Source organism: Myotis brandtii, unplaced genomic scaffold (assembly GCF_000412655.1).
Source record: "Myotis brandtii unplaced genomic scaffold, ASM41265v1 scaffold36, whole genome shotgun sequence".
NCBI classification, from domain to species: domain Eukaryota; kingdom Metazoa; phylum Chordata; class Mammalia; order Chiroptera; family Vespertilionidae; genus Myotis; species Myotis brandtii.
The window spans coordinates 2346442-2362695 of record NW_005363836.1 but is presented as its reverse complement, the minus strand read 5'-3'; the positions used below and the strand labels follow the sequence as shown (position 1 = coordinate 2362695).

At 34.6% G+C, this 16254-nt stretch overlaps 1 protein-coding gene across 1 annotated transcript in view; it reads left to right on the top strand.

The window, feature by feature from the left end:
• The first annotated feature begins 6 nt into the window (after positions 1-6).
• NEGR1 (neuronal growth regulator 1) overlaps positions 7-16254 on the top strand; it is an 893286-nt gene continuing 877038 nt past the window's right edge. The window contains exon 1 of the mRNA XM_005871913.2: positions 7-532. Within this exon, the coding sequence (XP_005871975.1) occupies positions 357-532 (176 nt within the window). The 5' untranslated portion in view covers positions 7-356. The remainder of the gene's footprint in view (positions 533-16254) is intronic.

The following is a 16254-nucleotide window of genomic DNA, read 5'->3' as shown; positions in this document are numbered from 1 at the left end:
CCTCACTCGCCGCGCGCTCGCCTCCTCGCTAGATGGTGTGCGAGCCGCCCGAGAATCAGACACGCTCCGGACTCGGCCAAAAGCAACCGAGAGGAGGTGTAGTGTGGTGCCAGGGGGTGGGAGGGGAGGGAGGGAGGGACAGCGAAGAGGAAAAGGCGGGGAGGCAAAAAAGAGAGAGAGAAACAACACCCAACAACTAGAGAGGGGAAAGAAAGAAAGAAAAGAAACCCACCCATCCACAAAAAAAAGAAAAAAAAATCCTGTGGCGCGCCGCCTGGTTCCCGGGAAGACGCCAGCACCAGGGGGTGGGGGAGTGCGAGCTGAAAGCTTCTGGAGAGTGAGCAGCCCTAGCAGGGATGGACATGATGCTGTTGGTGCAGGGTGCTTGTTGCTCGAACCAGTGGCTGGCGGCGGTGCTCCTCAGCCTGTGCTGCCTCCTGCCCTCCTGCCTCCCGGCTGGACAGAGTGTGGACTTTCCCTGGGCGGCCGTGGACAACATGATGGTCAGAAAAGGGGACACGGCGGTGCTTAGGTAGGAAGAACGGCGTGCTTTTCGTACTTGTCTCAGTCTATCCTTCTCTCTCTCTTTCCACCTTTTTATTTTTATTTATTTTTTTGCCCCCCACCCTTTTTCTTAAACCGAGTAATAACGCTGATGGGGATCGTTATCAAAAGACCACATCTCAAGACACCCAGGTGCTAATTCTGCCCCAGCCCTGCCTGGTCCCTTTCCGCTGGGGCAGGTAGTGAGCTGGGCTCCTGATGCTAATGCACTTTGCCCGGACGCCAAGTAGCCCCGGGATGAGTGGAGCGTGCGGGTTAGGAGGGGCAGGTGGTACTTTGAAACTCCATTCACGAGGTCTCTGTTTTACTGGCATTGGGTACTCTGGGAGAGTCTGACAAGTTTATCAGGTTTGTTGCTGTTTGACTCTAGTCTAAGCGACTTTTTCCAACTGCTTGCTCCCAGCTCCCATTTATTTTCCCTCTCAGTTGGACACTTCGGCTCAATTTCTCCCTCTTCAGCTTTCTTTCCTTTTACCGTTTTCCCCCCTTTCTCCCTTCTCTTTCTTTTTTTCATCCCCCCACCCTCTTCTTACTCTTCCCCCATCCATTGCCTCTTTCCTTCCCTTTTATATTTTCTCTCCATTCTTTCCTTCTATTCCGATTTTATCCTCAATTTTCTCTTTTTTATCACCTCCATTCTAATTCTGCATTCTCTTATCTAACCTCCTTTCCTCCACGCTTCACCCCACCCCACTCCCTGTTTTTGTTCCTCCTTAATGTTCCTATTCTGTGATCTTGTCAGTCCCACTTCCCATCTCTTTCCCTATCCCTGCCACATACACATGCATCTTTCTTCTAACACCCTCCAGTACTATTTTTTTTTTCACCCTGGCAAATCTCTTTTTCTTAAACACACTCCTTCACATACTCTCTACTTCACATCCCCACACACATTGGCTCTTCCATGGTCTAACAACCACTTTCACATTGAGATTCTCTTTTACTGTTCAAAAGGCACACACTTCTCTACTGTTCCACATGCTGTCACTCACACATGTGTACACCCTCTCTCTCTCTCTCTCTCTCTCTCTCTTTCTCTCTCGTCTCATTTTCTCTATTCCCTCCCTCCTTCAATTTTCAGTTTTACTTCATTTTCTCACTCTCCCTTCTCCCCCCTTTTCCCCTAAGCTTGAGCATTGAAATGTTTTGTCATTAGTGAACATTCATAGCCTGATGCTACCGCTAAGCAACATTTCCGAGTGAGCTTCTGGATACCTTTTCTCTCTTGTGAAAATATAAATGGATGATCAGCAGTACTTAGATCTAAACAAGGCTAAACGCCCCTATTCCTTCTTTTCCCATCGCCCTCCCTTCCCGCCCCCCTCACACCCCCACCTGATGTACACCTCAGATCTGCCTGAAAGATCTTCTTTCTCTCCACTGGGTGGTAGTTGGCTTCTAAGAGTGGATTGCACAAAATAAGTATACATGGCGTGGCTAAGTGAAAGAGTGGGATATGTTTCTGTTTGGATCATGTAACATATTTTAAATTTAATGATCTGGGATCTGGGTGTGGTATATAACTTACAGCTTCTGAAACATGCTTATGAGTCCAAATTTGTGTGGAATACTATTATAGTATCTAATATAAACTATTAATGTGCTTTTATAATATATCTTCTTATCTTTGCTGTAAACACAGAATGCCACTGGGCATATACACAAGTAATGCATAATTTTTAAATAACCTAGTAAAATACCTTTTCATTGTTGGTAAAAGCAATGAACTCTTTGTCACATAGAGGATATAAATTAAGCCCATATTTATGTTCTTTATATTAAGTTTGTTTTAAAAGTTTGAACAATAGTGGTAAGGATGATACACTATTTTCAGAGGCTGCAAACATATATAATGGGAGTTATAATTTATACGTTTGTAGAAGCATATTGCTTATTTGTAATGAGCATTAATATTTTCAAACTAAAGAATTTGCTAGACTGCTTGTCTTTTGAGGATATACCTTGGCATTTTGCTTCTAATGGATAATCTAGTAAATAGTATGGCTAATTAAAATAGCTGAACCCACGGTTTGCTTCTAGGAGACCTATGGCTAGTTTGCTCATTGCTTCAATACTAAAGCTTCTCTAACTAGTGGGGAAGATATCTTCCCAGTGCTGTTGGTGTGGTGCAGTCCTTGTTTACTTGTATGCACTGTACCTCACCCCCTCCTGTTTTTTTTTTTCTGTGTCCTGACTTTGTAACATCCTATTTCAGGGAACTTTTGACTTTTAACATTTTTAAACAGACTAGAATCTCTGTCTTTTCTAAATGATATTTCTAACTAATTACTGTGTGTTTTTAAAAAAAATAAAAACAATCCTTTTTTTGTCATATGCAATAGAAATCTGAGCTGCATTACTTTTTATCCAAAGTAATTTGCTTATAGTAATTCTAGAATTCTCTAGGGAGCATCACATTTTTATTTTATTTTTTTACATCGTCCATGGATTTTTAACTGTTTTTACATATATATTTACAAGAGATTCTCAGTTATTTTTTTTTACTCCTCTCCTGCAACTGATATTGACTCTGTTCATAGACCAGTAGAGACAGAACTTAAAAGACTAATTGAGTTTAAGTCAGGTGACATATTTTTCATCAAAAGTAATGTTACAGAGTTATATAGTATGTTTTTGCTTTGGATATTTAGAATTGTGTTTGATGTTATTCTGTAACTCGTTAGAAAACAAAACAAAATAAACAAAATTTACCCTCAACTATAGACTCCAGCCCCCAATTAAGGTACAGAAATCTAATGCTCAAGAGAATATTTTACTGAATTACATTATATCATTTATTAAGTTTTACACAATATACTCCATTTTTCATCTAACACATTCCTCAAGGTGTCTCCAATAAAAAGCAAATACTGGCATAACAGTTATCAAATAACTTTAAGAGCCAAAGGCCTGAAAGTGCAAACATGTCAGTCAGTGACTCTGTTGCTTGTGGTTACATTAATGAAACAGAAGTTTAAAGGTCGGATGTTACATTTTTATCTCCAAAATGCCACAATATCTGTTTTAGAGAAAAGAATCAAGAAAAACAAAACTTTCCTTAACTCATGTTATAATGTAAAAGGGAAATACATTCTCTGGTCCACTACCCATATCTATAATTTGTAAACCATCTTCTCTGTTTAGCCTAAATAGAGGACTTATTATGAAATTTCATTTACTAATTTAAGCATTCTTATCACTTTAACTTTGGCTTTTAAAGTTAGTAAAACAATACATTAAATGTCAAAATGTCCATTTCTTCTAATGATGTTATGCACTGATAAATCTCTGAAGGATTCAGTTGAGCTCTTTGGACCTACATAAAGTATTTAATGATGCACCTACTCAATAAAGTAACATTTGGTATCTCTTACTTAAACTTTGGATTCAAATGAATGCAGGGATGTCTAGAGTACATTGTAATTAGTTACAAGCACAAATTAAACATTCATTAATTTCTTAAAAAGTGACTTTGATTGCAACTACATTTATATGTATTAGTGTTTTATACTTAACAAAACTTGTTAAACTGCATATGGAGAAATTAACTTTTTCTCCAGTCTTCATATTGCATTTTGCAGTACGTAGAAGATTTGAGTTAATGTTTTCATGGGGCCACATAGCAAAGGTCAGGGGATGATAGAACCACACTGATCACACTTCAGGATCTGGTATTTCTACATGTGGAAAATCAAGGAGAACATAACTCAGCTCTGTATCAGTACATAAATTTCGGATGACTTTTAAAATATAGTTTTACAGTTGTCTTAATGTGACTAAATTATTTTATTCTTACCTTATTAACAAACACAGTTATGTTGACATGTCCAAGATGTTTAATATTCTTTGGAAACAATACAAGGAACATCCTCATTTACATCCTGCCAGTGTCTGAACATTTTTAAAAACACATGTCATTTTAAGGAAATTATTTCAATATGTTTCTACTTCAACTCTTCTGTATGAATTCTGCACATTTTACGTCACCTTCCTGATATGAATTCAAAATATTCTCTTCTGTGCTTGTCATGTTTTAACCAAAGGAAAGGAGAGTCTTTTCTTAAATGTGACATATTTTACATGAGCAAAGTTGAACACACGTCTGTTAATGTAGTTGATTGAAATGGAACTTATATGAGATCCTAATATGATATTGTAAAAGGAAGAAAACTTTTGCTTAAAGCAAAAACATAAAGCACATTTCCACAGAAGGCACATCCGTTGGAAGACTCAAAACTTTTATAAGTGGACTTATAACTGGATATGACAAGTATTTGTTACTTCTCAGCTTATTTGTCCTATACATTTGCCTTTGATTAAGTTAATTCATTTTATTTGGATGCAAGAAAGTAAATGATTTACATATGAGAATGGAGAATTACCAATAGCAATAGAAATCAATTATGCTGTACTTTCAGAATATCACTGAAAAGTCTCATATTATCTCTTGAGTCATCCCTACACATTCCAGGTACATTTTCAAGTCTATAGATATTTCAATTTTGAAACATTAAGGCATTATTTAAAAACCTATATGCTTATTAAATAGTGCCATTGAACAAGTATATTTAAAATTCTGATTTTTTTCCTTTTTTTTTTTTAAAAGAAGGGGTGATAAATTGCCATACTGGGTCAATTGGAAAACTGTGTTTCAGAATATGGAATGAATTGCTACAATATTACGTGTTGTGATTTTTCTGAGCTGTCCTATTAGCATTAATTAATACTTGGTATATCAATATGCAATCATTTATTATACTTAAGAACAATAGTATTTTTAACATTTATAAAGAATTTTTCCCCCCACAATCTTTTCATCCTGAAGAATTGGTAAGCCCATCCAGCTATAGAACTCTTGGAACACAAACATGTTAATAAAGTACTTATTTTAAATAGAGTGGCTTTGTAATTAAACTGCTCCATGAAATAAATTAATTCTGTATTTCCTGACTTCTGACGCGTTTCAAGAAATGTTCACATCCTACATGTGACAGTTCTGGACCCAGTTGACCAGATCCAACCTTCGGCCTTCTGCTGCTCTGGGCTGTTGGAGGTAGATGGTGGAGCTAATTCCTCAGCCATATTTCTCAGTCTGCCATATCTTCAAGCTGCAGTTGGCCAAGAATAGGCAGTTTGGGAGAATGGAGGACATGATCAGTGAGAGGCCAGAGTGCTTGTTTCTCCCCCTCTTCATTGCTTTGGGCAATGTCCAGCAATGTCTCCATCTCCCACTGGAACCTCTTTGTTCCATCTTCCACCTCATAGCTGGCTCTTGGGCTTCTGTTTATGCCTCATCCATTTGTTCTTTCATGCTAGGAGCAGTAATGGTTTCCTGCTGTTCTAACTGCTGGGTTTGGCTTCTCAGCTTTTCCATCCCTTTGTAATCAGCTCCCTCCATTAAATTCCCTCTGTTTTAAATATCCAGAATGTGTTAGGTTTTTCTGGTAGAGTCCTTATTAATACAAAGTGAAAAGTAATGGTTTCAGTGATTTTAATTATATTTGATTAAATTACTACTTCACCCATGGCACCATAATGTTGCTTGCTAGCATTGGATAGCAACATTGGGGGATATTACAAACAAGAAAGATGGATAGTTGTTTGTTTGTTTTTTTCCATACCCAGATTATAATGAGAATAAAACAAATGTGTAAATATTTAATTAAATTTACAATTGAATCAATAAGTTTAGTGAAAAAAATATGTAATGTTGCTATGGGAGGGAAAAATAAAGAAGTTGATGGGTATATATTAGCAAGATTCAATAATACTATATCTTTTTTTTTTTTTTTTGACTGAGCAAAAGAGAACCAGGGCTAAACTCTGCTTGTGGCTATGTGATCAAAATGCTGAGATAATACTTACAGTTTTGCCTATTTAAATCAATGGGAATTAAAGGCCTTTCTTTTATGTAGCTTAATACCCAAGGAGTTTTCAGTTTCTTATGAAGTGTATGACCAAAATGATGCCCATGTTTCAAGTACTGAAGTATTTGACTACTGTAGAAATTAGTCTCTCAAGCCATTTGAATCTTCTAAATAGAAATCAAATCACTTTTCTACCATATCCTGTTCAAATTAGCATAAATTAAGACATTATGGACATCACATAACTTATATAGAATAGCTAAGGGGATCTTCATTAGTGGATATTCTGTTTTTTTTTGTTTGTTTGTTTGTTTTGTTTTAATTTACTCTCCCTCTTAACTGACTATTAGATGATGTGGTGACTTTTCCCCTAGCTTCTTCAAAATACTTTCTGAAAGATATTTGTTTAGGTGCCTGGCTCCAATATAAACAAGCCCTACTATTTGGTACATTTTTCAACACTTTCACAGGAAAGATCTTAATTGAAACCATCATTAATTAATGCATCTTGAACATCTCAAAGATGCTCAAGAAAGGATTTCTGAATTGGGAGGGCAGTTGCTAACTGATCTCTGCCATTCCATCTTTCTCAAAGTTTTGCTGATTCATTATAGATTATCATTGATGCTTTATAGGTATAAGAGAAAATTATGTTTACTGTTCTATTTTACCTGAGCAGTATAACATTACCTGCCTTTTGGCTTTTGTAAAGGAAATTTTAAATTAAAATTGGGTAACATGCTCTGTGATTAGGTGTTTTATGTGTTTCAAATTCATCAACACAAAAAAGAACTTCCCATACTACTAGAGAGTAAAATTGAACATTTTTCTACATGGTTATAATCATTATCAAATTGGATTTTAATTAGTTCACCATATTTAAAATGTGGTTAAATGTATTTAATAATAGTACTATTTTTGATTCTTTTAAAAAATGTACTTTCTGTTCTTAGCTGTATTAATTTTGTTTGACAAAACACCTGGGTTTGTAAGCGCCACAACTGTTGTTCATCTATCCCTAGGGCCTGAGCAGATAACTGCATAGATCAGGCTGACATCACTATTTTTAATTAATGACTCCACTGAAGGAGAAATGAAAGAATAAATGTATTTGTTTTTTTAGTTCATTAATTGTTTCAGATTTTAATAACTGTAATATCTGTCAGACTGTGTTGGATCTGCATGCTTATAGTGATTAAGCACTTTTTATTGAATCTATATATGAAGAGCCTCTGCCTTAAGTAATTCCTGCAAAAGTTCTAATTTAGGGATAAGACACATTGGAATCAATCAGTGTCTTTAAACTAGGATACAAACTACAGTGTGCCTTGAAGAAAAAGTATACTAAAAGTATTTTTTTAAAAATAAAATGTATTTCATAAGAGTAAAAGGCATTATATATAATAAAGGTAAGTTAAGTATTGTTCGATTAAGCTTTTATGGTGTGTGTGTTTTGTGAGTGTTGTGTCAAGATTTTAGATGTGTATGTCTCACTGAGGGTTTCAGAAGAAAAAGTTTGAAATGCAATGGGATACTTATTGGAAGATTTTTGAGATGTCATTATAATTTTAAGAAGACCCAAGCTTTTAAATTATATAGGAAGGTTTTTGCTATTTGCAATTATAATCAGCAGATAACAAGGACCGTTCAAAACAGCAAAACATTTTTTCTGTTTCTACCTCAATGCCTGGAGCCTGCTCTTCCTTTCTCTTAAGGTTTCAATTAAATAAAATCAATAAAAGTAAAGAGGTAGAGAGAATTGGCCATTTGCTATGGATGAAAAGCTTTCAATTGTGAAAAGTAGCTACACACCCCAAACCAGGGCAGAACTTTTGTATCATTCCAAATGTCTTCCAGAGTTAGGGCAACAGTACTTTATAAACCACAGGGTGTTGCTACAGCTGATAGAATTTTAATGTGGTCATATGGCTTTGATTTATAACGGTGGGGAGGTTATCTATTAGCATAGTGGTTTCTAAGTCATATCAAGTTCTGAATCTTGAGAGAGGACCTTTGCTGCTCTTAAGCATCCAGCTGGCATGGGAACTGGTCTTTTAATCACTTTCTCTAGGAAAAGGGGAATATAAGAAAGCAAGACTTTGGCAGTGCTGCCAACATTAAGTGTTGCTCTTTTGAGTAGAAGCCAATATATTATACTTTCTGGATAGCTGGTAATTTGTTCAATTTAAGAGAGATGTTTATAACCCTTTTCAATCCAGAACTAAATTATTCTTTACTGTATTTCACTAAGTCATTTAGACACAGGTTAGTGCTCATGCTCATGCTACAAAATAAGATTTCTTTAAAGCTATAGCTCCTGCCATAAAGTATTGAAAGGTTTGGCTGATCTAAAAGGCCATGGGAAAAAAATGTGTTTTGTTGTCTCCAGAAACTCCTTTCCTCTCATGGAACTAAATTAAATTTAGAGATATTAACAGGATTTAGGAGATATTGTGAACGTAAGAGCTGTAATCAGAAGGCAAGAGAGTATTGCCTATATATTCTCTCCAGTAACATTACATACCATTGTATTGGGATATTAAGTGAATAAATCAAAGGGGTCATAAAGTTTTCCTAATCTTATAGATATAATATCTCTTACAGGAGAATATACTTAGATATATTTTATTTGTGAGTAACCCATTTTCAAATTAATGTCTAGGTAATTGATAAGCTGAATAGAAAATGGCATTTCTACTGTTTAACATATTGCTTGACATATTATTAGTGCTCAAAACCTGAATGCTGAGTAGGAATTGAAGGAAGGGGTAGGAAGGGAAAGAAGGAGGAAGGAAGAGATGTAAGTATGTTATGCTATATGAGTGATTTCTAATAAAATCACCTCACTGTGATGACAAAAAATTAAGCCCACAAATTTTACTATATGGAATAATTATAATAAAATAAATGAATTTCAGTTCAAATAATTCATTTTATAATTGGAATAATGTTAGACCTACATCATATTTTACACTCAGGTATATGTCTGCCTCTAAAGTTGCTGGTCTGTTTATGTTTATTATAAAAGATAGATAGTAGCTCTCTACCTTGGCCTGCAATGGGATCAGGGACCAATGTTTTGTAATATAAGAGGAATTTATATATGTATAAATCTTTGAATAATTGCTCACTTGTCTTCCTGAGAATATGCCATTAATCAATGTTTTGCTCATATGTCATTAATGTGAAATAGATATAAGGAATTACTTTTGCTTATGCACAGAGTTTATCGTTTATTATAATTGTATAGTTGCATTGAAAAACCCATCATGCTTTGAGGAATCCACAATAGGGGTGATGGGAGTTTGAGTTTTTATTTCTCTGCTTACTGGCTATGCAACATGAACAAATGCCTCATCCTCACTTAGTACCTCCCTAGAAAAATGACATAGATGATGTGAGAAATGCTTATAAAATGCTAACCCAGTACCTACTACAGAGTAAGAACTCAATTTATATTAGCTAGTGATTTTGTGCTTCTTTTACTTTCCTGATATCAATCTGAAATTTGATTACTGACATGGTATATTTTTCCACATATCACTGTGCCAATTATATGTGAAATCATTATACTTATTTGTTGAATATATATATATATATATATAGTGATTTTGTTAAAATAACATTTGATGAGTAGTTTCCTGGGGTATCAGATGGTGAGCCCTGATTCAAAAGAATACAAGAAAAAATTGAAATAGAGAAGTTCATTACTCACAAGTTCGGTAGGACACACATGGCATGCCTCCAAGGGCCACACGAGGAGTTCAAGGCCAGATGCAGGCAGAGGAAGTGGCAGGACCTGGGACATATGCCTTTATTAAGGTCCTAGGAGCAGTGCTTGCTGGTGAAAATTGAACAGGTCAATTCAAACCATAAAGAGAGGGAGAGAGGGAGAGAGAGAGGGAGAGGGAGAAAGAGAGAGGTGAGGACAAAGAGAAAGCACAAGAGGAGAGACTGGGAGGCTAATTTCAAGGACTGCTGGGGAAGTGATATCAGGCACTTCAATTTACTATGATTCTTCAGGTGATTATCTAGGGTATGAACTGAAGGAAGGACTGATGCTAGTTCAAGGTCCCTGCTGGCCTTTTGTCCACATAAAATGAATGCTAAGGAAACAATAGTATGGAGTAATTCAGCTAAACTCTTGACATTTTATATTTCAAAGAGCCTATTTAATGGACAACTTGTATTTATTATTGTTAACCCAGTAGCAAATGAAATGACTCCCAATTGGAAAGTCAAAACACAGCAAAAGAGGTTTTAATTATTAGGGTGCAGACCAAGACCACTCAATAGCACAAGAACCATAAATTTTATGCTGAATAGATTGATGCTGATTTAATTAACTTACCAGAGGTAAAGCATTACTGTAACTGGATGGTCATAGGAAGTATGAGGACTGAAGAAGAAATGAGAAGAGACAGAAGAAAGTACAATATGATGGCAGTGAAAGAGTTAGAAGGTGAAGATTAATATTTATGACAGGGTTTAGAATGGAAGAGGTGACAACTGATGACAACATTGGAATAGTTCATATAAAAGCGATATCATTTTTTTAAAGTATTGAATTTATTGGGGTGACATTGATTAATGAAATTATATAGGTTTCAGGTATATAATTATATAATATGTCATCTGTATACTGTATTGTGTGTTCACCACCCAAAGTCAAGTCTCCTTCCATCACTAGTTTTCCCTCCTTTACCCTTTCTCTCTAATAATCACTATACTGTCGTCTGCATCTATGAACTATTAGTGTTTTATTTTTATTTTTTTCTTAGTCCCTTCACCTTTTTCACCCAGCCCACAACCCACCTCCCTTCTGATAGCCATTATTCTGTTCTCTATCTATGAGTTTGTTTATATTTGTTAGTTTATTTTGTTCCTTAGATTACACCTATGAGTAAAATCATATGGTACTTATCTTTCTCTGACTGGCTTATTTCACTTAACATAATGCTCCCCAGGTCTATCCATTGCTGTTGCAAAGGGTAAGATTTCCTTCCTTTTTATGGCCGAGTAGTAGTCCATTGTGTAAGTGTACCAGAGCTTTTTATCCACTCATCTACTGATGGACACCTGGGATGCTTCCAAATGTTGGGTATTGTAAATAACACTGCAGTGAATATACTGATGCATATATTCTTTCAAATTAATGTTTAGGATTCTTTGGATATATTCCCAGAAGTAGAATGGCTTTGTCATAAGGCAGTTCAATTTTTAATCTCATGAGGCAACTCCACACTATTTTCCACAGTGGTCAATCTACATTCCAACCAACAGTGCTGGAGAGTTCCCTTTTCTCCACATCTTTGCCAACACTTGTTATTTTATTTATCGATGATAGCCATTTTGACAGTTGTGAGCTGGTCGAAACATCATGGTATAGGTATAAAAACAGACATATAGATCAATGGCACAGAATAGAGAGTGCAGAAACAAACTTATGTCTGTATAGTTGATTCATATTTGACAAAGGAGACACAAATATACAATGGGTTAAAGATGGTTTGTTCAATAAATGGTGCTGGTAAAATTAGACAGATATGTATAAAAAACCAAAATTAGATCACCTTCTTACACCATATACAAGAATAAACAAAATACATTAAAGAACCTGTGTTAGACTGGAAACTATAAAAATTCTGGGGAAAAAAACATAGGCGGTAAAATCTCAAACATTTCTTGTAGCAGCATTTTTTTCTGATATATCTCCTCAGGCAAGGGAAACAAAAGAAAAGTAAACAAATGGGACTACATCAAACTAAAATGTTTTTGCACAGCAATGGAAACCATGAGCAAAATGAAAAAAACAACCCACTGAATGGGAGAACATTTTTGCCAATAATACATCTGATAAGGGGTTGATATCCAAAATTTATAAAGAACTTATAAAACTCAACATCAAAAACAAACAAACAATCCAATTAAAAAATAGGCTAAGGGTCTGAATAGACACTTCTCCAAAGAGGAGATACAGATGGACAATAGTCGTATGAAAAGATGCTCAAAGTCACTAATCATCCAAGAGATGCAAATTGAAACAATGAGATATCAACTACCATCAACACCTAGATTAAAAAACAATAGTCAACTGTGAATTGTAGATGGGACAGCAAATAATTATTCAGAATTAACTATGCTTTTATGACCCTTATGACATCTCTATGTTATGCTGAAGACAATAGGGTTCAGAAGCAGACTGTATGGGCCAGAATTTTCTATCTATATTGCCATTTTATCCACAGGCAATAAACTCAGTAGAAGCTCAGAAAATATGAATGCTTCTTTTAATTCTGCATATTTGCTAAGTGCACAGCAGAATGATTTAAGTTCATAATCATGTTACAACTCTGAACATCATGATTCATATTCAAATTTCATTGAGTACTTACTATATATGACATACCATCACAATAGTATGCAAAACTTTTCTGGTTTTATAGTCAAATAAACACAGGCTTGGAAAGGTAAGGTAATCTGCCCTGGGTAGAACAAGTAGTGGCTGAGCTAGAATTCAAATCTAGGTCCTTTTATCCCAAACCTCGTGACTTTTTAAATCTGTGCTTCTCACTAAAAGATAAAAAACAAATGATAAATTTATTGCTTATCCAATTATTAACATTTAATAAGTACCATATGCATTTTAAAATACTGCTAAATTCACAATGATAAAAAACAAGAATGCATTATATATTTAAGGAAATGTTAAATTATTTTAAATGAGATTAAGTACTTAACATGATAGTAATAAGCATTCACTAGATTGGAAAATAGTGAATTCTCTCCCCCACCCCTTTTATTGAATTCATTAGGATGACACTGCTTATCAAAATTATACAGGTTTCAGGGGCACATTTCACAACACATCATCTGTACACTGTATTGTGTGTTCCCGACCCCACATCACGTTTCCTTCTATCACCATTTATCCCCCTATACTTCCTCCAGCTCCTGGGAAGTCACCACACTGTTGTCAGTGTCCATGAGTTTTTTTCTCGTTTTCTTTTCTTCTTTGTTCAATCTAAAACTACATATAGTTACCCTATTATTGTCCCCTAGAAGTTACCACACTGTTGTCTATGTCCACGAGGTTTTTCTTTTTCTTTTTGTCTATCTGAAACCATATATATTCTGGAAAAAAACATTTCATCTAAGATGATTTCATCCCTAATGATTATAAGTTACTGGTAATACAAGAGAAAAACAACTTTGGACATCATTTATAGTTAGGCATTATACATTGGTTACTTTGATGAATCCTCAAAACAACCTACATTTTTTCTACTTTATAAGTGGAGAAACAATCTCATAGAAGACGAATAACTTTCTGAACTTTAATACAGGTAGTAAATGACATAACCATAATTTGGTCCTAGACTTGTGTGTCTCCAAAGCCCATGATCATTATTATTACTTAAGGCACAATATTTCCTGAGGCTTTTTGTATTCTGTAGTTATTAACAAAAAGGAAAAGCTGTAGGTTGCTTGCTGTAGTTCACCAAGTCCTCAATTTAATCATTTGACTGTGAATTCTGGTATAACTTTAAAAGAATGAATCAAACTGATTTAAAATTCTCCTTGAAAAAGGTTAGGCAGCCTAGAGTAAAGCACCATTATTTTCCAAGATAGATGGGAAAATAAATTTAAAAAATTCAGGAATCAAAAAGATGTTTTTATTCCAATTTTATTAAACATATTGTTAATATGTTATAAAGTCTTAATTGTTTAATTGCAGTCAGTGTATAAAATTAAACGTATGGGAAGTAGATGGGTTGCCTTTTTGTGCTAGCTGTAGAAGAGATATACTATATAGTTTATAATCTGAGCGGAAACTTATTTTTATAAGTTTGTAAGTATTATAAGTTTATAAGATTTTTAAGAATCTTCTTTAATGTGTTTTCGTATTCACCTTTTACAGATTTTACATATGTCCCAAAGAGGAGAGTAAATTTCCTGATGTCTCATTCCTTGGCTATCCAAAGCTTTCCTAACATAAAGTCCTATTTTTGTCTCATAGTATTTAAGAACATTTTCAGCCTTCTCTAGTTCAATTCTAACTCCTTACTTTCTGAATTTTGAATTCCTACAACTTTTTCCATTTTAAATGTTTATTCCATCAATTTTATATTACAGTATACTGTTGTCTATTATGATTCTGCAAAGGAATATAATAGCCATTATCTTATATAACAGTCTTTCACTTATGTTATCACAAATCCTTCACAGAACTTTGTATATTAGTATTTGTATAGAATATGTTTACTGAATTCTGGAATACTTGAATTGATTTTTCTTTATCTTTTTTTTATTGTGGAGGTGTGTTTTTTTCATAGGAACGTGTTTTATCAGACCTTCATTCATCATTTTCCAGCATATGTTTATTGAGTCCCTGTCATATACTAGACACTTTTTTATAAGTTTGAAATATAGTGATAATAAGAGATAAGGTTCATTCTGTTGAACTTACATTGTAGTTCAACCTGTGTTTTAAACAGTATTGGGTAGTGTAAAGAACTTATGTTTCACATTTTACTTTACCATCTATTGGCTCTCTGGTCACAAGCGAGTTATTTGGTTTTAAAGAAACTCAGTTTTATTGTTGGTAAAATGAAAATACTGTTAGCTACTCCTATACTGTACTTATTGTCAATCTTGATAATAACATATGCGAATGTGTCCTAAGTGGTATTCAGCACACAGTTGACACTCAATGTCAATGTCTTTTCTCTTTACCTTCCTCATCCATCCTTTCATATAGCTGTAAATTATGGCCAGGACTATCTAGTTAAAGGGATGGTTCATGTCATATTGTGCTTTAGACATTATATTTGTTCTCTAATAATTTCTGAGGCTCACCTGTTTTTCATTCAAAGCAGCTTTCTTTGAAAAGTAGAGATAATCAGAACATGAGATGACTATCTCATTCAGTAGTTTTTATTTCTTGGACTCATTTTTATTTCATCTAAAATGATTTGCCTTTTTACTGTCCTCTCCTTAATATTTTTGTACATGGATTTCCCCCTAAACTTCCCAGTTTTTGACATATTCTGAATGTCCATGAAGAGTATATTTTCTTTCTCTCAGTTTCTTCTGCTGGCCTCAAAACCTTCTTGCCAACATTATGTGTTTCCTCTAAAATCCTACACTTTTCTCAGTATACTTCCGTTATCATTTTTTCTTGGTTGGAATGATAATATATGTAATGAACCATTCATGATTGCCACATGATCCTCTGTTTGACCATCAAAATAAACAATATTTAAAATTCTTCTGCAAAGAATCCTTCATTGAAATAGCATGTCTGTGCTTTTGCTACTTCATTTTTAAACTATCCTAAGCCTCCTAACCTCAATGGAATGAATGACACTTCTCTCTAATCTCAATAATTGAGGAGCTGATTTTCGGACTTTTCTTAGGGCATTCTAAAAATTCTCTTCATATCTGATGTATAAAATCCCTTGGTTTCTGGTAGACCATATCTAGACTTTCTTTCTTATATCATCTACCTTTAAGTACCAATTACATATTTTTTTATATGGAGAAATCACTAAAACATACATTGTTGTAAATTTATTTTTTTACATTAAACTCTCTATCTTATTTTACTCTCTATCTCAAAACAAGGAATTATCAGGCAAGAATGAATATCTATTAATGCTGGTTATCTAGCCAATTGCACAATTAATTTGGGAGCTAGAAAGTCAGAGAGAGAGAGAGAATTCTTTGCAGAAAGAAATGCTTACATAGCAGTTGTTCAAGGAATATAAAAATATTCAAGTAAAGACAACTTTAAATTATCAGGATGTATTTATTTTTGTCT